This window comes from Sardina pilchardus, chromosome 13, assembly GCF_963854185.1.
Source record: "Sardina pilchardus chromosome 13, fSarPil1.1, whole genome shotgun sequence".
NCBI classification, from domain to species: Eukaryota; Metazoa; Chordata; class Actinopteri; order Clupeiformes; family Clupeidae; genus Sardina; species Sardina pilchardus.
The window spans coordinates 10,067,296-10,091,437 of record NC_085006.1 but is presented as its reverse complement, the minus strand read 5'-3'; the positions used below and the strand labels follow the sequence as shown (position 1 = coordinate 10,091,437).

Genomic DNA, 24,142 nt, shown 5'->3' with positions numbered 1-24,142 from the left:
CTTCACAATTGGTTGCGGATTTCACTATTCAAAAATAAAATTGTATTAGTCCTAAATATCCTAGGTGCAAAGCATGTATGATTGTTTATTGTGAAAAAGTCTGTGTGACGCCCTTACAAGACTAAAATATACCGAGCGATTAATAAAACTCAGACTATATTTTGCCTTGGTAGGCAAGACATTTCCTGACATATTTTGGCAACATCCTCTGGCAACCCACACTGTAAACTGAGCATTGCGGCTTGTCGGTTTTAACTTAATAATGACACTCCCAAACTGTCTTAGGTTTAATATGAAAACTACAGCAATACATACAAGGAAAATAAGAATGTAGCGCCAGTATAACGACAACAACAACAACAACAACAACAACAAAAATGATGATAATAATAATAATAAGTGGACATGGTCCAGTAACAGTTTTAAATATCTAAAGCATTGTTATTATGCAATGCATCATATTCTTATCCAATTATCAGCTCCATGTACTTGACCAAAAAGTAATAAGATCTTGCTAATTAAATTTATGACATTATGGAAATTAGGCAGTACTATCAAATGCTTTAAAACATGAACTATTAGGCCTACCCTTCAGTCTAATGAATGTACGTAACTAAATCTGTTTGTATCAAAATGGTCCACAAGCTGAATTTTAAACCAGTTTGTGTACTGAAAGCCTGTGATTATGGAGTTAAAGGACACATTACGGATACTCTGAGCTATTTCACTGAAGTAAACAAAGCTCTCCTTTCTCATAAACTCTGTAAAGGACAAAATGCCATCTTTGGGAAGGCGATTTCAAAGATGGCTCACATCAGCTGTATGCATGCTCGCAAGCCGCCACTCAAACATCTGTATTTTTTTTTTTTTTTTTTTTTTAATCTGTTCAATATATAGGCAGCATGTGGCGTGTAGGAGAAGCATGGCATTGTTCAGACAGAAACCCCAGTAAGGACGGTAAGGGATAATGTATGTGGAGGAGGCAAGGAGAGATCTTACTGTGCCACAATACCAGCCCCCCTCCTTTCAGTCTCTGCCAAGGTTAGCCAGGAGAGATAATACACTCTGTGCGTGTGTGTGTGTGTGTGTGTGTGTGTGTGTGTGTGTGTGTGTGTGTGCATGTGTGCTGGGGGGAAGGGAGTGAGATGAGTCATCGCTGTGAGTCATGTGCTCTGTGTGGTGTGGACAGAATAAGTGTTTGTGTGTAAAAGAAAAAAAGAGTGTCTCATTAAATGTGTGTCTATATGTTTGTGTGTGTGTATATGTTCAGAAAAGATTGTGTGCCTCCTTGTGTATGTGTGTGTGTGTGTGTGTGTGTGTGTGTGTGTGTGTGTGTGTGTGTGTGTGTGAGAGAGAGAGAGAGAGAGAAAGAGTGAGAGAGAGAGAGTTTAGAGGGATGTGGGCTGATTGTGCCGTTGGGTTTAAATTAAAAGTCTTCATATGCTTATGGATCGATCGCTATGGATACCAAAGAGAGAGAGAAAAAATAATATTGGATGGTCCTGAGTTCGAGATCCTTGCTTCCAAGCACGTGCAATATTCTTTGTCGCCAGTAGGTGGCCCCATGTATGCAGAATAGCCATGAATAACACACAGGAAGTGACTGCAATATCAACCTTAGCTCATTTCATTGGTATTTGGAGGACTCTCAAAAGATATTCCATGTGCTGCTCCTCCATCTGAGGACATGGCGGGATCAGAGGAGAGGGGGGGTGGAGGACAGCGTGGCCCATTGTGTGGCGAGAGATGTTCCGAGCTCCATTATGATGCATGCCACTCCAGTGCAGCGCTGTGCATCTTCAGCCTTTCATTCCCCCTGTCCTGTCCTCCCCTGGAGAGCTACTCGGGATGACATGGGGAGAGATGATGCATATCCCCCAATGCCCGAGTTCAACGCTTTACATGTGCTTCTCTCTCAATCGCCAACCATCGCTCTCTCTCTCTCTCTCTCTCTCTCTCTCTCTCTCTCTCTCGCGCTCCATCTCTTGTCAGCTTCTCTCCCTTGCCATTTTACTGCTCTCTCCTATCCTCTCTCTCTCAGTCTCTCTATTTCTCTCACGTTCACTTCTCTTTCTTCCTCTACATCTCAATCTCTCTCTTTTTTGACACTCTCTGTGTATATGTCTCTCTCTCCCTCTCTCTCTCGCACACACACACACACACACACTCTCATTTTCTGCATTTTTGCTCTCTCCTCTCTCCCTCTCACTGTTTTCATCAGACACGACTCAGTCTGGAGGTTTAAGCTGTCACATTATGAGTCATAAGAAAATCTTCTGCTGAGGGAGCGCGGCTATGAGTACCAATGAGGGCAAGAGGAAGGAATACGACGCCAACCTGGAATGGCAGTCACTTTTTTTCGGAGTCATCTAAAAGAAGATGTGGGATGCATGGCAATGAGCTGGGTTATTAGTTGCAGTGCTGTTGGCGAGGGGAAACAAAAAGTGGCCTGTGATTTGGCAGCAAACATGTGCATTCTGGTTATTTTCTAATCCATGCCAGCCTTGTTCTCTTCTCTGTCATTGGTCGGAGAGAGAAACTGTCTCACCCAGCTGCCTTGGGGTGATCCTTCTTGATTAATTTGAACCTGTCAGCAGTGGCTGTGCTTTGAACAGAAACATGTAGGGGCGAGGGACGCGGTCCACCCTATGAAATATTCATGTCATGCAAAATACGCGGGCGTGAAAAAAGGCAAATGTATACATTAAATAGTGAGATGGAGATCCTCAGACAGAACAGGTCAACGATGTGCCATTGCATTACATCCGTCTGTTCGTTTGTTTTTTACCTTTAGGCTCTCGACTGTGACTGGGTGACCTTTGTCTTTCTTCTTTTTCCTCACAGAACTCGTCTTCAGCCATTTTTTTTTTTACCTCAATAGATGCTAGTTGAACGGTTTTCCGATTGCAATCGTCAGCTGTGACACAGTGGTGTTGCTTCCTGACTGAGAATGGGTCAGCCTATGTTTGTAAACGTAATTTGTAAAAAAAAATATATATCAAAGTAAACTTTTTTCTTATTCATAAATAAAGTTATGTAAAGATATAAACTAAAAAAAAATTATTAAGATAGCACATTAAGAACCAAGTGTTTTTTGATGGATGACACACACTACATGCATACAAAGCAGTTACGCCAGTCTGTCCAACATCCATTGCATCTTCCTGCACTGTGTTCTGCAAGTCCTTGCCAGCTGCCACCTCTAAATCCCACTCATTTCACTTTACTTTACACTTTAATAACTGTTGTCAGTCATTTCTCTGCTTGATGGATTAAATCATCCTGTTGACACTTTAAAGTTTCGCAGCGCCAGGATGCTTTCTTACTCCATAGGAAAAGTGTCAGGAAAGGGTCATATGGACCATGACGAATCATTAGGCATGAAGAAAACGTAAAAGAATGAGCACATTCTTTCCACGCGAGGTCCACAGATGAATATCAATTTACTATATTCCCGAGGCTAACAATGCAATGTTTTGGCCACTCTTCATCAGATAAATCAAGGGTGTTGTTGGCATAAGTTCATGGGAACCAGTTTTTGAGTCTTGTGTTGTCTGCACAGTACCTTTCCTTAGTATTTTTTTTGTACTTTTTATGAATCCTATCAACAATCTATGAAGACCTCAAATTAACCTTTTGTCTCCTCTCCTGAGGAAATGGACAGTAGAACTGATTGGGTGATGTTACTTAGCCTGGTCTAGATTACAAGGATTAGGCCAGAACCTCTAAAAAAAAGTACATCTAAAAATCTGTCACAAGAGGGGAAATTCATCCCAAACTGACAGATGCTGACATTCTGCTGTTTTGTCTTGAAACGGCTATAAGCTGTTCATCAGATCATCCATTTCTGCTCGGTGACTTACTAATAAGGTCACCTATGTTGGAGATATCTTGTGATGTTCATGTGGATTTCATTTTATTCAGTTATGTAATGAGTATGAGCTCTGGCCCTCACGTTAACAGTGATGCTAAAGGGGAAAAAACCCATTGCCCTTCTCAACTGCCGTCCACTCAGTCTGGCGAGACTCAACCAGAGCTGTCCATGTTGTCAGGGAGAGATCAGCCTGGGCTTCGTGACCTGATGGTGGGTCGGGGCTTTCAATGGAGCGACCACGTCTCGTGCCGCCCTCCTGGACCAACACAGGGCTTTATGCATGCATGCTTTTGAGCTCCCAGGATGGGCAAGGACTACATTTAAAAAAAAAACATCAATTATTATTATACAAAAAACTCACTTTGATGTAGAACTGTCCTTAGAGGACAGGGGATGTTTTCTGTTACTTCACACTCTTCACACTCTCTGATCCATCCTTCTCTGTGGAAAAATAAAACTCTCTGGATGTTTGGGATTCTGGCTGCGCCTCTTACACTATAGCCTTCGTGAGCACGAGTGCTGAGATGATGACGCACTAGTGAGCACTAACAGCTGAAACAGCTGACTTAAACAGATATGACAGTTTAAGTCAGTGAAATTACAATTAGCATAGAATAGGGAACGGATATGAGGGATTGTTACTCTCTTGTTTGGGAATGTACTGCCTCTTTACATTGACACTCACTATTTGAAGTAGTAGTTAGTCAATAAGTACATCAATACTTGTCCTCTTACTTAGCTTTTCTGATACAGTTGTGTAAACACTCTACAGATCATTGCCTTCAACAACAGATTTGTTTTGAGCTATTTCTATTTGAAAGTCAGATGAGGAAAAGATGTTGTCCTGTCAGCACAGGCTAGTGTTGTGGGGAAAACAAACTTTCCAGTCGCACACTAAATTGACTGAAAGGAAAAACAAGAGCTCCTCAAAATGTCTCCAACTTGACAGAAACAGGAAATAGCCTATTGTGTAGGCAGAAACAAAGACACATTTGACACCACATCTTCTACCAAACACGGACTTCTGCCCAGTAACAATGCATATTTGAACCATATCTTCACCAAGAGCGCAAACTCTTTCGAGCCCTTTTCAGCCGTACCACCGTAGAAAGCGGCTGTGGTGAGTGTAATGGCTGGAGAGCAACTCTGGAGTCCTCCTTATGGCCGCCGCAGCAGCGCCAGATGAGAGTGAAACGGAGACGGAGAGAGACATGACAGAATACTGATGACTGACGTAGGGGAGAGGGAGCCAGACCTCTGCAGGTGAATCCTCAACCCTGAGGCTCTTTTACCTCTCTCTCTCTCTTCCTCCCTCCATCCCTCCCTGTCTCTCTCTCTCCCTCCCTCCCTCTCTCCATCTCTCTACCTGATACTCACTGACATCTGCAGCAGCTGCGGCTGCAGCAGCACTAAGGTCCAGATGCACATAACATTAGTGCACCGACTGCTACACAGCAGCACATAGAGACAGGGCTGCAGGGAATACGCAGGGAAACAGACACAGTGCTGTAGTAGATGGCTACACGCAATTCAACACTAAGGATACAGAAGAGACAGAGAGTGAGAGAGAGAGGGAGAGGGGGAGAGAGAGGGAGAGAAAGAAAGAGAGAGTACTCCTGTGAAGGCCATGACTTAGAACTGGAAGGAATGAGAGGCACAGTGTGGAGGCTGCGAGGATGGGAAGGTGAGGCGGCTCAGAGGCACCAGTGACGTAGGTCTGCCTCATATTTAATTCACAAGCATAATTACATCGTGCCTGGATCATAGGAATCAATAGAATGGCTTGTGTAAAAGGCCCAACAGACGGCAATTGCTTCTGAGCTGCTATTCTTTATTAATAGGCATCTCGTTAGTTTGCCTAGCTCATAAGCAGCTTGGCTTCGACGTATACAGTAAAAACATTATGGTTAACAATGTTGAAGCCAGAGATTAATAATTTAAGTGAAACAGTAAAGGGTTAAAGGGAATATTGAGCATACATATTTTCTATGTTATATGCATTATTTCAAAGGAAAATGCCCACCCCCAACACACACACACTCGGTCTCTCGTGTTTTTTTTTTTTTTTTTATGCAAACACTCTGTAAAACTCCCAGTCCTGCTGTCGACTCATTATAGAAGCTGCTGTGAGTCTTGTATTATGCAACTGACCCTGAAACTGTATCATACACTTAACAGACAGCGCACTAACGCCAATGAAGTCATCCTGTCATGTACTTCAATTCCCATTTGAATCAAATAAGAAGCTTCATGTATCTCAGTGCAAGGCCCAACCACCAACTCCACACACACACCTGAAGGATGGCACTGTCATAGACGAGTTCATCTGGATTTAGCCTGTTGAATGGCTATTATGAAACTCTGGATTAAAATCTGCATTTTCATAGAGTTCTAGAGTTGTGGACTTGTTGCTTGAGTTCAATGCCAAATCAAATATCTGCTCAATCATCATAAAGTAATCATGCTATGCGATTACTTAGAGAGGCAGCTTGAAGATGTGTTACACCACAGGTTGAGATGGTGCCTGGCCCACAGCTTTTTATGTGACTGAGATTTATACTTCCAGGGGGATGGGTTAAGGGGATAGGCTTGGGTTAATAGAACACCAGGGAGGATGTGTTGACCTTGACAATGAGTGATGGAAACTATGCCTGTGTGTGTGTGTGTGTGTGTGTGTGTGTGTGTGTGTGTGTGTGTGTGTGTGTGTGTGTGTGTGTGTTGAGGAAGATGAAGTGGTTGCTTAATGCAAATGTTACCGTCAGAGACTGTACTATTGGGTGTCTGAATGTTACCAAATTGATTTTTTGAGATGTCCAGAACACTGACAAATAGGCTAAGTAAACATATGCATTTTGCATTTCAGTACACCTTTCATATTGAACCACACAATCATTCACCGCTACAACTGCCTCAATTAGCTTTACAATGCTGAGACCTGTCATTAGGCTTTAAAGTTCTGGCCTCACAATTCAATGTTATAAAATGTAAGCACACAATCTACAAAACACTCACACTTGTTATCTTTACAGCCATGCGCAAAACGATGTATGTTATGCATAGTCAGAGTCATAAAAGCAGTAGTGAGTATTTGTCATTCTTGGAGAAACATGCAAGCTAAGAGAATGAGATGCCTGCAGCTACGTACAGTGCTATACTGTATCAAAAAATCTGCTCCCTAAGGCTAAGGTGTTTCTCTAAGGTGTTCTTATGCTATGTGAGTAGCCTACAGTACTACACAGCCGGCCATACTTATTCATCCACTTATCACACTCACTGACATGTCGACTTACCAGGCAGGAATTCACTTCTAGGTTCATGGGTTAAGCTTGTCATTCCTTCCAGGGACAGAAAACTCCCGGAGGGCTGTGCTAGTCTGCAATTTCATTACACTGTGAGGTCCTGTTGTGTACGATTAAAAAGTGACAGTAAAGATTCAGACTACTTACAATCCAATATGTTGCTGTTTTCCTTATTAGGCCATTTAATAATGTTTGTTTTACATTTTCACAGTAAACAACTTTATATATTACGTCATGATCAACAAATACAGAACATGTTCAATATGCTTACAAATGAATATCTTTGCAATTATATTTCATTGTTGATTGGCCCCTACCAACAGTACTAGGGATCGAATGTCTCTCCTGTGTAGCCTATACTGCTATTTGACATTCTTAACAGTACATTTTTACGAAACTTCGTATTGCTTGTATTCGTGTTCCTCGTATTGAAAAGAAATAGAGCAGTTTTGAGGTAAACAAAGACAGATTGAAGGTAGGGTTATGTAAATCTAATGTTAGAATGGAATAATATAAGATTATACTGTATCATTAAATGAAAATCACATCTGCCACAGCAACATCAGCGTAGTTCCATTGTAAATCTAGACTCTTCAGAGGGTGCAATACAGAGGCTCCTAACAAATGGGTTGGCACCTTATAACATCAGATACTTCAAACAGTTCTGAAATGTTCATCTGTATGGGATAGCAGTAAAAGAGATATGAGGAGAGAGGATGTCAAAGGGGAAGTTAGATAAATAGAGAAATTAATACAATGCTTGCATGAATACAATGTCTTATAACTGAGAATAGTGAATTATCTTTCTGCAGCTGTTTTGCTGTTGTTCCATAAATGTGTATGTTATATGAAGAAGAGAGATGGGGATAGAAAGAAGAGAGAGAGAGAGAGAGAGAGAGAGAGAGAGAGAGAGAGAGAGAGAGAGAGAGATGTTTCACAGCCAGGCAGGTGTCCCTGAAGTTTTCCCCCCCTCAACTCACTCTCTTGAAGTCTTCCCTCCCTGTGTCACCGTTTTACACTTTCACGGGGGAGCCATTCCTCACTCTTTCCAAAAGCAGCCCCCTCACAGACCACTGACCTGCATCCCTCTGCACCCACTGCCACAGTCATGATCACACATATGAGAGCAAATTGATTTACTGAACCTGTTCAGGGATTGCTCTTTACGTCAGTGCATGAATTAATTTGAATGTGTGTGACTAGACTGTATGTAGGCTATGCTTGAAATATGTATTGATCTATGACAAGGCCTTGTATTTCGTATTATGACAGAGTCTATTTATCTGGCACAGGGACAATTAACATGTAACTAACCCGTTTACATTGACAACCGTGATGCACCCTCTGAAAAAAATAGTGTGTAAGGGGAAAATGCGGACACAATGAGTAACCATAGAACAAATGAGTTATAGAAAGGTGGCAAAGCGAGTTAGCAGTGTGTGTGGGCGATCATGTTTAGGAGGGACGGGGAGGATAGGGTAGGAGTGGGCGGAAGTGACAAGAGTTGAGAACGAGAGAAAGAGATTGGCATTGCGAACGAGGGCTCAAAGGCAACCTGCTCTCTCTGTCGTGATTCATCGTAAGAGCGATTGTCTGGGTACAGGGCGGTATAATAAGTGTGGGCATCAATTTCGCCATGTTAATGACTGTCACTCAGTATTTTCAAATAAACCCTGTATGATTCTGCAATCTGTTGTTCTCTGATTTGATTAAACATTAAATCGATGAAAAGATCAGCTTACTACGGAATGTTTTCTAAGCAGCGTGAAATATTTTGATGGCGACGATTCATGTTTTATTCACAACTAAAATCTCAGTTTACGTCTTTAACATGTCCAGCATCTAAATTAGGTTAGTAAACGACCTCTCACTGCAACGTGGGCTCAAATGTGGGCCACGGCGCCAGGTGAAAATTTGTTGAATATTGGCATCTGTAGGTTACTTATCACGCACATTTCACATTACGCACGTTACATTAAGATCTGTGCGCCGCATAGCCTACCCTCCAAGGATAAAACAATAAATGATTAATCAAAAAGAATACTCAACGCGTAACCCTGTAAATGATGCTTGGACATTATTGCGCTTGAGTCGTGAGCTTCTTTACGCATTTTGTTGTGCTCTCTGGCTCCACACGGAACCCTGGCGTCCTCCCGTTGCATTTCCTCGGTGACGTAGTGCCGTAGTGACGTAGACGTCCACGTACAAGCCTAATGTAGGTGATGTTTTTCAATGAATGAGGCCCCCCTCCCTCACCCATTACTACTACGGGCATGTCTATAAAAAGCCAACGATGGGAGAGCCCGCTAAATTTCACTAGTGTATATGATACGAAGGGTGTCAGGATAAAACAGAAGGGATAACTCTGATAGCTGTAGCCTAGATATTAGAAGACCAGTAGGCTACCTCGTTAGCCTCTTTGTAATACATATTATTACCATGATGCAGTAGTCAGATTTACCTTAAATATTTATTGAGTCTTTCTTGAATCGCGACTGGTGACAAATGATGACAAGAGCTGGTGAAATGGGCATTGGCTTTGAACCAGGTACGTTTCTCTTTACATTGTCCTCAACTTTGAAATACCATGCGTTTTAACTGTATGTCCGAGATTCCTCGTCAAATAATGCCATCACAGCAAGATTAAGGTGGGATAAATATTGTCGTGAATCGACGAACTAGGTGTATGAACTGAAAAGTTGTTTGATGAAGGCAATATCACGACTTTTAATTCCATATGCGGGCCTTTTACTGAATGTACGGTGGCTGATAAGGGGGCTGAAAGTTGCTGCAGTGTGACTCACTTTAGCGCACATGGGCAACAACAGGACTGATCCAGGAGATTTGAGTCGGTGGTCTGCATGCTTCATGCCGTACGGGTGTGTTTCGGATGATGATTATTTGCCTCGGAAATAGTCAACTTCTTTTGGTGCGTCGAAATTGTGTCAGCGGTGCACATTTGTTGTAGATTCTTGCTGTAGACGACAGGACGTCTGGGGTATTAATAATAATAAAAAATCTCAGTCATGTTTTCCTTTGCTTTGCACGATGCCATTCAGATTATTAAATTGATGGTGATTCATCTCGATTAATTACATTTCAATTAACACTTTTCATGTTATTACAACATAATGACATCGAGAAAGAACAACGTGAAATAGTATTATGGCTTAACTTAGACTGGACAGTTAGCCTAAGTTATTAGTATTATTATTATTAGTAGTATTATTAACCTATAATATAAACCTGTTATAACCCGTCTCTTCTTTTCTTACCAAATTTACCCTGCCTCATATTTAGCCTACCTGTTTTGAGGTTTAATATTATTATGCAGTATTAATATTTAAATGTTATTAACTGAAACGAGCAGACAACACAATCTGCATCTTTTCAAAAGACCTGCAATTGAAATATTTGGACGCATTTGACTGGCAGGTCTAAACACCAACATCCTGTGGCGTTTGGAATAATCAAATCACTTCATTCCCAGCGCTCCCCTTTTTTCCTTTGCCTTTGAAATTTCAATGTTGTGACGTACTTGGAGATGAAGTCAATCCTGCGTCACTACTGCGCACATGTCGACGATTTCCAATCGCCCGGCGGGACCCTTTAAAGCGGCAGCGCACCTAGGCAGCGCATCTGTCCATCACCCGCATTGCGATCTTGCTGGCAGTGGGCTGAGATGTGGGGGTGGGCTGTGCGTGGGGAACATTCCAATATCCCCTGGGCATCTCCGAGTGTGCTGCGAGGAATACTAATGTACATGCTCCGGGTGTTCATTATTCTGTCTAACCACCTCGCATCAGCCCTGATGTCTTTTGCAGTTGTTATCTCTTCTATCTGACATCTCAGAAAGGGTTGCACTCGAATGCGTGTATTTTCCTGTGCTGCAGGTCACATAAGATAAACTGCAATGATCTTACTCGGAGCATTGTTGATCATTTATACTAACTGTTAAACTCTGCAATTACTTAGAGCAGTGTCGATACGTTGAACAAGTCTGCATCTCTTGTCCAAGGTGCTGAAAGTTCACTCTCGTGGACGTCACAAGAACTAAAGAAAACTAAGAAAATATGACTTGGCCTTGGAATGATGTGTCAACATCACCTGCTTTTTAGCTTTTAAAAAGCAGAAATGAAACTATGTTGGGTTAAGATAGATTATTAATTGAAAAAGTTGGATGCCCAGCCTACTTTTCTGATTTCCCAGCCATTTGCGTGGAAAGATTGAGGGCGCTTAGCACAGTATTTACGGTAGTCGGCACCATGGACAGCGAAAGAAGTCCTAGTACCACAAAGTCGTTTTTCTAAATTATTAATAAAACGACCGAATTGTTTAAGAGGGTGATAATATCGCCGAAGACAGCAAATGATTAAGAAGTAGGGAAATATCTCCACATCACCGTCACATCACTGTTAAATGTCACACGCGTCCACCTCCTTGACAGGGACATGAAAGTATCTGCCACGGAGCAGATGATGAGAATACAGGTCATGTTAGTGATCTATTTAATATCTCACAGGCGATTGTTAAACATGCACCCAAGTGTTAATTCTAGTGCACAACAACATCACGCTTCCGGTCGTAGTAGTGGTGATAGTAATGCGTTCAAGTATGCTACACCAGCCTACTGCAGATCCCGCGTTTAGAATCAACAGGCTTTTGTGGCCATCGAGAGTTTTAATGGAAGCAGGTTTATGGTGTCATTATTCATACAGGTCGGAAGCTTTGACGTCAGAGTGTGTTACTCAATTCATCTTGCATAAGACAGCGATGGCACTTCTCATCTCCCACCCGATATCCCGTCACTGTGCCAGTCGCAGATAATCTGCACAGCAATCAATAGTCGGTATCAGAAACTGGGTCACTACTTTGGTCACGGACCACCTTTTTTGGACTGACCACTGTGCATTTGAGTGTAGCCTACATATCCCATAAATGAAGTCACGACACTCAAGACTCTGTTGATAATAGAAATCTCCTGCGATAGACAACCACCGATCAACATAATGCATTTTTTTTTATATATAACTTCAATTCTAAGTCTTTTTAGGTAAATGCACCGTTGAATGAGATTGCCGTGAGAGAGCACTACTTACATCTTTAAGGACAGTGCATCAACACCTTGGCTCTAGACTGCTTACTGCTGTTACTCATTGAAAGTACAGTAACAGTCTACAGTCATGGCTACTGATGTCTGTCAAGCCTCTACAAGCCCAGAAAGCAGCCTGGGAAGGCATGCGGAGCAATCATGTCCATTTGCGCACACATCTCCGGTGCTTTACGGGTAAGATAAAGGAAGCAAACAACTGAGGAGGAACAGCGATGACTCTCCAGGAAACCACTGCATTGGCGTACATAGTATCTCCACGGTGGCGCAGCCAATCAGATTGCCTCATCTGCAGTTTCCACGGCGAACCCCCATTTTTCTCCCTGCTGCTGTCGCCATGGCTACCGTGGCTTTAGATTGTTACTGTAGCAACAGCACCATTGGTAACAGTCTACAGCCATGGTCGCTAGGGGGCAGACATCACAGGGATGAAGTTATTCTATCTGCTTTGTTAGCCTTGTTATCTTTACAACCATGAGCAAAACGATGTATGTTATGCATAGAGTCATAAACACAGTAGTGAGTATTTGTCATTCTTGGAGAAACATGCAAGCTAAGAGAATGAGATGCCTGCAGTTACAGTAGGTACAGTGCTATACTGTATCAAAAAATAAGGCTAAGGTGTTTCTCTAAGGTGTTCTTATGCTATGTGAGTAGCCTACTATACACAGCCTGCCATACTTGTTCATCCACTTATCACACTCACTGACATGTCGACTTACCAGGCAGGAATTCACTTCTAGGTTAATGGGTTAAGCTTGTCATTCCTTCCAGGGACAGAAAACTCCCGGAGGGCTGTGCTAGTCTGCAATTTCATTACACTGTGAGGTCCTGTTGTGTACGAACACAAACATTCTGTAGAACTTCAGAGCTTTGCCAGTGACCTTTATAGCAGAACAGCTGGAGAGAGCCAGGAGGAGAGGAGTTGGGTGAATCACCACAGCTTTTCTAACAGTGCCAGGTCCCCAACAGAAGGAAAAAGGTCAATCTGTCATTGTCTTAGACCGCACCGGGTGCTGTATCCTCAGTTGTGCTATGATCCAGTTAGACAATAGATAAAGTGAAAACAAAAAGGATGAAATCATTTTTCATTTCAGTTTTTATTCATACTCATAATGCAATGTAATGCTTCAACAAACGAATAAACCAAATTAACTGTCAAAGCTGTCTCCGGCTGTTGTGTGTGTCCGTCTCCAAGGTCGGCTGTGACCCCCAAGGCCCTTCCAGGAGCAGGAGAGTGGCTCTGCTCCCTGCACCGTAAGAGAGTCCATGCTGCCGCTGATCCTCCACAGCATGTAAACTCTTACTGTTCAGGGACAAGAGCTTGGGGGGGGGGGAGGGCTCTTACACAGGGCTGTGTGCTGTGTGCTGCCGCTGGCCCAGCAGGGCCCCATCAGATTCCAGTTAGGCAGGATTCATGTTGGAGTATATGTGCTCGCCTCGCCATGCTGGTGGCTCTCAAGTGCTTTGTGTATCCGGCTGGGAGGAGCGCTGAGAAGGGGTGCGTTTATCAGCAGCGGCCGAGTTTCTGCGAAATGACCCGTCCTGCCGGTCGGCGGAAAGAGCTGAAAAACACAATCACATGTTCTTTAGTTTCCCCGAGCTGTGTAGCTAGCTGTCTGTCTGTCTGTCTCTATCTCAAAGTGACACTTATTTCTCTAGTCAAAACGCTTGCCTAATCCTCCTGTGTCCCTGTGCAAAAGTAACCAAGTAGCCTATTAAAAAGTAAGAAAAGTTCAGTGGTATCTTTTTTGAAGCTCATCTGAACATTTTCTATGCAAAATGTGACAAATACAATTTGATAATATTTTAGATGCAAAAGAAATTGGTTCACATGTCATTCATTCTTTGCCCTCTCTGTGTATTGCAGAGGTTCAAAAGGAGTTTTTATTTTCTGTTTCACCCTGAAGTGTTTTTTGGCTTTTATAATAAGGGACAGACTGACCTCCCACGCGCAATTAGTCATCTCGTTTCAACACTTCATTTTTTCCTCCTCCTGTCAGATCCTTTCATCCATTCTTACAGCCATCCTTCTCGTTTCCATCCTACCCGTGGCTCTCTCCCACACAGGTATAAATCCATACTGGATTAACTCTTCTGTCCCCACATACGTCTTATGTGCTCTCATCTGCCAAGCACGATTCATTCATACCCTGTAATCATTGGATGCAAGGAGTTAGTTAAATAAGGGATAATGTATAGAACGCCGGTCATTATCGGACAATAAGTCCCAACAGTGCGAACAGGTCTTGTTCCGTGCTGAAGGGACTTATTGTAGCAGGACGGGATATGTGTAGACAATTGCCATATTGCTGTTACAAACTAACCCCATGCATTTCTGTAGGGGATTTTTTTGAGTGTTGTTTCTCATTAGAAAGTCTCTGGGTATACTTAGCAAAGGTCTGTTATTGAGAAATATCAGACCACCAACCGTTGGGAAGGCCCATTCAAGTGAATGGAACATTCTGCAGCATTATGAAGAGCTGTGTAATAACTTAAAGTATAAACATCACTGCTGTTAAATTCAAATCAACTCCAGTATTACTCCTGATGCAGGGAATCATATCACATTACATCCTCACAGATTTAAGCATGTTTATTGCCTTCACAATTACGGCTGTTGCTTAGCCAACGCATTGGATATAAGGCCTGGTTTCAAATAATCCTATTATTTCTCTTCCTTGTGCACACATTCATTTCCATGACAATGATGGATGATACTGGTTACAGGTCAGCTCTCTGGTCTATAACAGAATATCATATTATCACCTTATTTCTGTTTAACCAGGCTCATACTGTACCTCTAACAGCGACAGGAAGTTGTCACTGGCTGTAGTGTCTATGACTCTGCTCTGTGGCCCCACCTGTTGGTCCTGACGTGCCTGTGGTCCCTGTGGGGAGGCTCACACTCTGGTCACCTCAGCTGGACACCACCTCACCCCCCCTGTGTCCTCATCCAAAAGGACTTGTGCCCAAGCGTCTGTCCTCCACATTTTTCTGTTGCATCACACAAGGGTTTCTGTTTGTAATCATCCGCTCTTACTCCTGGCCCAGCCGAAAATGGGACCAGATGGGCCCACAGTAGCCAGAGGGGCTTTTGAACAGCAGAGTTTGTGCCACATGTCCTGCCCCTGCTGTAAAAACAGATTGATAAACACTGCCTTGAGTGAGTTCACCTTAACCCTTATATTGTCCTTGGGGTCAATTTGACCCCAAGCAGTGTTTAACATCATAAAATATATGGTTCACTTTTTTTGTTTTGCTTCAAGTTTCATGACTTTTCCTTATTTGAAGGGTACAACAGAGTAAACATGAAATTTGCACAAAAATATGTTTCCAATGTCCTGTAAAAAAAATAGTTACGTTGGTGGTATTGGGGTCAATTTGACCCCATTTTTATGAAACATGATGAAAATGAATATTTGACAAATTATGGATATTATTATTGTAATAGTATGAGAACATGTAGCTATTATCATTATTTCATATACAAGTACATATTACATATAAGTTATTTTGGCAGGTCTGAAAAAGTCCAAAAAGTCAGCCTTTGGGCTGTTGACACTGGATTGGCCATATTGCCAGTCAGGGTTCCAGGGTTCATAAAGGGGTGTGGGGGGGTGGTATTGTTTTGTAGGGCTTTTGATAGTGGTTATTACACTCTTGTTAATTACCTACCACAAAAAAAATTGGGTAAAAAAAATAATTTTAATCATTTTTGAGAGTTTTTTGTTGCTGGGGTCAAATTGACCCCAAGGACAACGAACGTCGTAAGATTTTAGGACAACATGAGGGTTAAAGGGCTCTAGACCGGACACCTAAGCAAGGTCCACAAGTTTCCACCAGGTCAACGCACCTCTGAGCTCCCCGTCCAGCATAAACAACCTGAAGCCATGTCACTTGTCCAGATTCTATCCCAAACTCATATCCACGAAACGAGAAACATAAAACTCAACCGAAAGCAACAGTCACCAAAACACAACTTATGGCAGGCATGAGTAGAAAAACAGACACTGCAAAAAAACCCTACTGACCACTTTGAAAAACAGTTGGAGGACAGAGAGAGAGAGAAAGAAAGAGAGAGAGAGAGAAATACCGTATTTTTGCCAACTGTCAGGTCGTGGTGAGCGTCCACATAAAAGGATCCAGGTGTTTTCTCCCCTCGTTCTTTCTTTTTTAGTGTGTATGTTTTTTTTTTCCACCCCGGAGGAGCTAGGAGCCACGTGCTGTTTGCCTGCGCAGACTGTGGGCTTTGGGGAGCGTGGGTTATAAACACGCTGCCCAGCTCGCTCCTCCTCCGGCCCCCTCGTCCCGCGCCTCTCCCTGCTCCTCCTGGACCACAGACATGTGGACGTCTTGGAGTCAAAACAAAGCAGGAATCAGGAACCAAACGAAAACAAAACAAAACTGACAAAAAAAAGAGAAAAACACACCACCATCACCTCAAGTCCCCTCCTCTTTCTCTCTCTCTGCCTCTGCTCAGACGTGGCCGCTGTTGTGCAAGCGGGGCCTTGGCACCACGCAGACCCTGGAGATTTACTAGGGGCTATTATGAACTAATAGTCGGGACTATTTTTCCATGGGGCGTGATTGCTTAATGTGCCCAGATTTTTTTTTTTTTTTTTTTTCATTTTTCATTTCACACACAAACAGGCATATATATTATCGGGCTTATCCACATCTTGTGTGATGTTTCCGGAAGGAGAGAGAGAAAGAGAGAGAGAGAGAGAGAGAGAGAGAGAGAGAGAGAGAGAGAGAGAGAGAGAGAGAGAGAGAGAGAGAGAGGGTATGGGAGAGGAGGGGAGGGGGGGGGGGGCATGGACCCGAGTTACATCACGTGAGGAGGAGACGGGAAATGAGGAGTGAAGGAGGGACGATGGGGCAGAGAAAAACATGCTTTCCTGTTTATGTGACCTCCAAAGCTCAGAGCAGGCAGGGAGGGAGGGAGGGAGGGAGGGGGAGGACTGGATGGATGGATGGGGCAGCTGGATGAGAACAGGAGAGAGAGAGAGAGAGAGAGAGAGAGAGAGGGAGGGAGGGAGAAAGAGAGAGAAAATGAGGTGAAAGAGATGGAGCAAGTGTGTGTGTCAGACAGATAGAGAGATTAAAAGCAAAATATGATGATAGAGGGAGCGAGTGTGCTTGTGTGCCCATGTCTGAGATATAGAGGAGAGAGATAGATAGATAGATAGACAGATAGATGGAGAGAGAGAGAGAGAGAGAGAGAGAGGGAGAGAGAGAGAAGGTGGCCGAAGTGACTCAGCGTTTCCTGTCTCAGGAAGATAAACAATTTGTCAGGCGCTTCACATGAGCTGCCCCCTCATCCACCTCCGCTGCGCCACCTCCACCCAGCCGCCTGAAGTAGGGAAGGGACGAGAACACAAACACAGATGGACGCCCTCCCGCACACGCGCGCGCGCGCACACACACACACACACACACACACACAGGGAGAATATCAACAGGCAAACAGGCCTGCTCGGAAACACACACATGCATTACCATGTCATTATCCCTCCAGCTCCCGTTTCAACGCCGGCTTTCGCAGGAGGACCGCAGAGAGAAAAACAAACCGGCTTTTACATTTTCACACCTCTGCGAAAAAAAAGGGAAAGAAAACAGCTCGGGCAATAGGATGGGTCCGGGCCAACACCGGGCCAGACCCGGGCAGCTTCCGGGACCAGCTGTTGCGAGAGACTGCACTCTTCTGGGTCAAAGTGCAGCTGGCAGCCAAACGGGAGACGTATGAAAACAATCAGTTTCAAAACCACAGTTGGCACCGATCGTCATGTGCGCTGAAAAACGGCACAGCGCAAAGGCTCTTCCCATTCCCCGTCAGCAGAGGAGCTTACAGGGTCGTGTCAGTTATGAGATATCAGATGAGCTGTGAGAGAAAGAGGCACTAATTCTCCCCTGCTTTTCTCTGCCAATCCCTCAGAACAACACAGGAAATGGAGGCCCTTGGCAGAGGAAATGTGAAGTCCAAAACTTTTTGGAAAAAGCAAGTGGGAGGGAAGGAGGGAGGGATACTTCGGGTGATGCCAGAGAAAGAGAAAAAAAGGAGAGAGAAAGAGAGAAGGAGAGATAGCAAGGCATTCCGCGTACATCTGGAAGCAATCACAGACATGCACATTTAGGCAATGAGAGTACATAGGGTTCTGCACTTTTCCAAACACTCACCCACTGCTATACAAAATACATCACTAAATCAGTCCCCCACGAGAATACGGGATGTGTCATTCTCCTGGGCCCTGACACACATAATCCTTATGAGCAGAGCACCACCTTGTGGACTCTGCAACAATTACACCCACTTCTGCAAAGCCCACAACTGCAAAATCAATCACTCGGCAAGAACCAGACAAACAGAATTGTAACAGTTCCAGTTATTTAGTGCATTTCTTTAACAAAAACACGACAGAGCAACAACACAAAAAAGACAGTCTTCTACACTCTCCCAGAAAAATCACAAAAGAGCAAACTGGTTGCAGTGCAGTGTGACTGAGTGTAATATTTATGATAAAGCCTGATTCTTAAATTGGGTGCGAACATCCACATACTCCACACCATCCACTTTGTGTTAATATATTAAAATATTATAAAATAATATTTCTGGTTGCACATAGCTGTTGTAAATTTCCATACCATTATTTATATTTAATAATAACCACTGCACCTCTAATGAATTTTAAACTGGTCTTCAGATTTCTTGCATTTTAAGGGACGTTGTTATTGTCCATGGTATAATTAGTACCCCATTAAGTCTACTCAAAATACCAGCGAGTGCACAAATGTAAGCAATCTCACTCAGTCTGAAGAACAGATGAAGAGAAAATATTGTGAAGAAGTGTCCCACTAGCTTCTGCTTCCCCTGGGCCATGTCAATGAATCTAGCGCTTCAACAGAGAGCTGGGTTTTACTCAAGGCTTCTGAAATAAACAGCACGGAAAGTCAGAATGAAGCCCAACCAGTTGAGCGTGGGGAGTTTGATTTTTCTCTCCTAGAGAAACCTACTTTCCAGACACTTTCAAGTGTGAAAGATCACTGAATAATGCAGCGCGTAGGAGATCTCTAGTGGCCGTGCTGAAGGCAGGAGGTTCTCCGTGAGCTGTGGGGGCTGACCAGCAGCATGCCCTTCCCACCCCTTCTACCCCGAAGACCAGAGCTCTACTGCCCCCTCTGGGGGCATCTACCCCGGCATGGAGGCAAAAAGTGCCAGCAGGAAGAGGGGGCCATTCTGAGCTTACCTGCAGCCGAGGCTTACAGAGGAAAAACTGGTTTGATTGAGACGGACATGATTTTACACACACACACACACACACACACACACACACACACACACACACACACACACACACACACACACACACACACACACACACACACACACACACACACACACACACACACACACACACACACACACACACACACACACACACACACACACACACACACACACACACACACACACACACACACACACACACACACACACACACACACACACAGCTGTGAGGAAGAGCTTGGGTTATAAATAATTAACATTTTTATCAGCGGGGAACAAACAATGCACACCAAACCGTCAGACAGCAACATATGAATTTTCCCTCTCTTTCCGCATTTCCAGTCAGCTACTGTACATTCCCACCGGACCAATGACCAGGACTCAAAGTACATGACATTATTTTATTCAGAAAGGCACAAATCAGAGTTAGAGACATGAGCTGGCATGTGCGTCTGTGCTTGCAGGCTGTATTTTACTTAGTCACGCAGACTGCCATACACACACACACACTCATACACACAGACAGACACACACACACACACACACACACACACACACAAACACACTTGCTTAGTGGAATAAATTCCCCTCTGCAGAAGGGCTTTCTCCTCACCGCAAAACAAAAAGCTCCTTGGGCAACACACCACCAAAAAATGTTTAATTGATTGAATAACCAATGCATCATTAATGTGCACGGTGCTGAGCTTTGAGGTTCAACACCCCAAGGGCAGCCCATCGTGATTCAACAGACATCGAATCTAATAAGCTTGGCTGTGAATCTCCGAGGGGCATGCCAGGAAGATCGGCGATCTCAGAGTTCCACTGGGTCTTTCAATTTTCGCGTCACATAAAAAAAAATAAAATAAAATAAAAACAGTCTTTTGATTTCTGCATTAAGACATCTGGATGGCCAAGGGCAAAATGTGAATGACATTTCCATTCTGTAGATTTAAGAGGACACATTTTATGCAGTGGTAAATGTCTTTTACAATACTCAAGGTCCAGTGTCTACTCAGCCTTTGGCTGCTATAAAGAATATTTCAAAATGTCAAGATATTTGAAGTGTGGTTACATGTGCTTAAGCAATGAAAAAGGTGACAATGATGGAAGCGAATATGCCCACAGGTTGTTGGAACAAGAATAACAGGGCGGCTCAGTCATCCTCCCTCTCTCTTTTCTCTCCATTCCTCCCTCCCCCTCTCCCTCTCTCTTCCTCCCCCTCTTCCCCTCTCTTCCCCTCTCTCTCACTCTCTCACCATACATTAAGTGTGCGACAAAGGCATACAGTAAGTGTGATATAGAGGTCCTTTTTGGTGATGTGTCTGTGGTTGTTATTGCTGTTTATTGTTGCTATCGTTGCCATTATCAAGGGAGAGACTGGCAGAGAGGCTCCACATTATCGTCCCCGTGACGCGCCTTGACGATGTGCTCTGGGGCTCTGATTGGCTGGCCAGTCTCCTGCAGATGGGGAAGATAAGCCGTGGTTGGCTGCTGACATGGAAGAGAGCAGCAGAGCCGCTGCTGCTTTGTCCCGTCATTCCTCCTGACAGCCACAGGGGGCGCTCTGGTCCCGTCCACAGGGCTTGGGCTCGGGAGGCTGCGATGGAGGCTGCCCACTCTTCTGGAAAAGCCAAAGGCAGAGATTTCAGCACGCTAGAAAACACTACGCTTAAAATTACACCTCCAATGAGCCCCATCGGAGAGTGCTGGGCTCTTCAACAAACACTCCCAAAACAGAACATAAATACTGAGCAAGCAACAGCAACCACACACGCAATAAGGAAATAGGGCAAGAAAATGACTCTAAATTTTACATTTGACCAGCAACTTTTTTTTCATGGGAGACATGACAATTACATTTGAGGGATACGGTCCTCTCTCTCTCTCTCTCTCTGTCTCACGCTCACTCTCTCTCTCTCACACACACACACACACACACACACACACAACAAACACACACACACACACACACCTGTGTCACCAGACCGGTGAGGTCTGTTGCATTATTCACAAGTTATCCACATCAATTAAAACCCATCACAGCTCATGAATCTTCCCCCCCGACTGCATGGTGAGCAGTGCCGGGTGGCATGGATGTTATATGTGCAAACCTGCGTGTTGGCACAAGACCACACCACTGTCCTCACACCTCCAGAGTGCACTTACCCACAAGCCACGGAGGGGGTCACCATAGTGATGCTCTCAATCCCCCACACATGCCTTCACTCCCCCAGCCACACACACACACACACACACACACACACACACACACACACACACACACACACACACACACACTTACACTTACACTTACACACACACACACTTACATACACACACAAACACAGCTTGCACCTCCTACTGGGTTTATTGAGCTGTTAGGTTTTCAGGCACATCTGAATAAATTATATGCCCCACAACCTGTTCACCCCCCCCCCACACCTCCTTACCCACCCCTTCATAAATTTGCATGTGCCTGTGTGCCGTGCCATACCACGCACCTGGGCCTGTCGACGAGGGGGCCGCGCCGGTTGGTTGTCGGGGTGATTGGGGGCCCAGGGCCCCAGGCTCTGATTGGAGTAGAAGTCCATGGGGTAGACTTCCTGCCAGTCGGCCTGCTGCAGTGCCACGGCGGCCTGGAGGAGGGGGGGGGGGGGGGGGGGGGTGCAGGGGGGGTTGGGGGTTGGGGGGAGGCACAGAGACAGTCAACGGCCAGGCTTCTGCTGATAGCAAAACAAACACATCCTGACAAAGATGTCGGATGCATTAACAATCCAGCTGAATCAACACAGATTGAGAGCGCGCAAGAAGACAAGAGAGCCGAGACATGGGTGGAGACAGAGAGAGACAGCGTCAGAGGGTAAGAGACATTTACAGAGAGAGAGAGAGAGAAAGAGAAAGGGAGAGAGAGAGAGAGATGAAGAGAGAGAGCATGAGAGGGGGCTTCTGGAAGGATCTGCAGCGGGGATGGCAGTCACCTGATGAGTGCCTGTGCCAGTCGCCAGTCATGTGACGGGTAGCGCGGCGGTGGAGGGGGCCCAGTGATCACGACGGGGAATCGGAGTGGCGAGAGGCGACACCGCCGTGACTCCAACCAGAACAGACACGTGTCACAACAGGGACGGACAGCCGGCGAAAATCCCACAAATGAGCAGCCATCATCCTTTTCCCATTGACCGAGGACGTGAGCAGACGAGCGCCGCCTGAGACCGCAAACCCCCTGGCGATCGCTGCCGTGGCAACTGACACGATAATGAAACACATCAGCGTAGCCTGAGCGCGAGGGCCTAGAATGCAGGCTCACCGCCACCCGCTACTCCCGTGACCATTATCATTATAATTAATACGATGACCACTTGAACATCACCTGTTTGTCTAAGCTCAAGGACACGAACTCCCTCTACTTGTCTGAGGCAGCCAGGCAGGCCCTGCTGTACTCAGTCACATTCCTGAGTCAGTCTGACATTGATCGTGAGCAGCGTTCGTCTTTATTTCGCCCCGGCATTGGTGGTGGTGTTGTTGTCGCCGCGCGGTAAACACATGTTGCTATTGTTACATTGGGACAGCTGGCTCAGCGCTCGCCATGCAGGACGCAGCGCTCTTATTTTGACGTTTTGTTCTCCCTTGTTTGAGCTCATAAAAGGCCTCATAAAGCATTCTCTTTAGCTCTCCGCACGGTGTTATGTCTACCCCGTTTCCTGTAGCAAACTAGCTCCCTCCTCCCTCTCAGTCTCTCTCTCTCCCACTCTCCCTCCCTTCCCTCCTTCCCGCCCTCTCATTCCTTCTCTTTCTAACTCCCTCCCTCCCTCCCTCTCTCGCACACTCTTTCGCTCGCTCGGTCTTCGTCCTGTTTCAAACGGCTTCTCTGCGCTCCCCAGATTAAGCCGCACCTCTCCATCACTCCTTCATTAGTCTCTCCATCATCCCCTCCGTTTCTCCATCCCCTCCTCTCATCCCTCATGTGCCTCTTACAGAGTTCTGGGGTGGTGTGTGTGTGTGTGTGTGTGTGTGTGTGTGTGTGTGTGTGTGTATGTATGTGTGTGTGTGTGTGGGGAGGGTGCTACTCACTGCCGCTGCTAATCCCTACGCTGACAGGGGAGGCAAGTGTGTCTTATTGACTATAAATATAACATGAGACGCACTGAAAATAACCACTCTGCCTGCCTGCCCACCCTCTGCCCCCCCTCCCCCTACACACACACACACACACACACACACACACACACACACACACACACACACACACACACACACACACACACACAACGCACACACACACAATCCCTCCATCCAGCCTATGTCTATGTTCCTCGTCTCTTCTAAATGCCATTGAGAAAATGGGGACATACCGGGATATATTAGGATGGAACACAAGAAAAAATTAATATGCTTCCTGCTCAAGCATTCACTACAGGTCTATGGCAAAATAATTCCCCTTATTCTCTGACATGAAAGTGGAAACAGAGACACTGTGGAAATTGCCGAGCGCTTCTGGGACGGTGTCGTGTTTTTTTCGCGGGGTTCCTGACGTCGTCTACATTTCCATTTCTACAGCATTCTCCCTGGTGAGT

At 44.8% G+C, this 24,142-nt stretch overlaps 1 protein-coding gene and 1 long non-coding RNA gene across 2 annotated transcripts in view; both read right to left on the bottom strand.

Moving 5' to 3' along the window:
* Positions 1 to 13,364: 13,364 nt before the first annotated feature.
* LOC134099833 (uncharacterized) lies at positions 13,365 to 16,646 on the bottom strand. Its single transcript, XR_009941180.1, has 2 exons — positions 16,380 to 16,646; positions 13,365 to 13,848 (listed from the first exon to the last, which is right to left on the bottom strand). It is a non-coding gene; the product is annotated as an uncharacterized LOC134099833 (long non-coding RNA).
* Positions 16,647 to 20,215: 3,569 nt separating this feature from the next.
* dph1 (diphthamide biosynthesis 1) overlaps positions 20,216 to 24,142 on the bottom strand; it is a 71,141-nt gene continuing 67,214 nt past the window's right edge. Inside the window, 2 exon segments of the mRNA XM_062552282.1 lie at positions 20,216 to 21,192; positions 22,073 to 22,207. Of these exon segments, the coding sequence (XP_062408266.1) occupies positions 21,106 to 21,192; positions 22,073 to 22,207 (222 nt within the window). The 3' untranslated portion in view covers positions 20,216 to 21,105.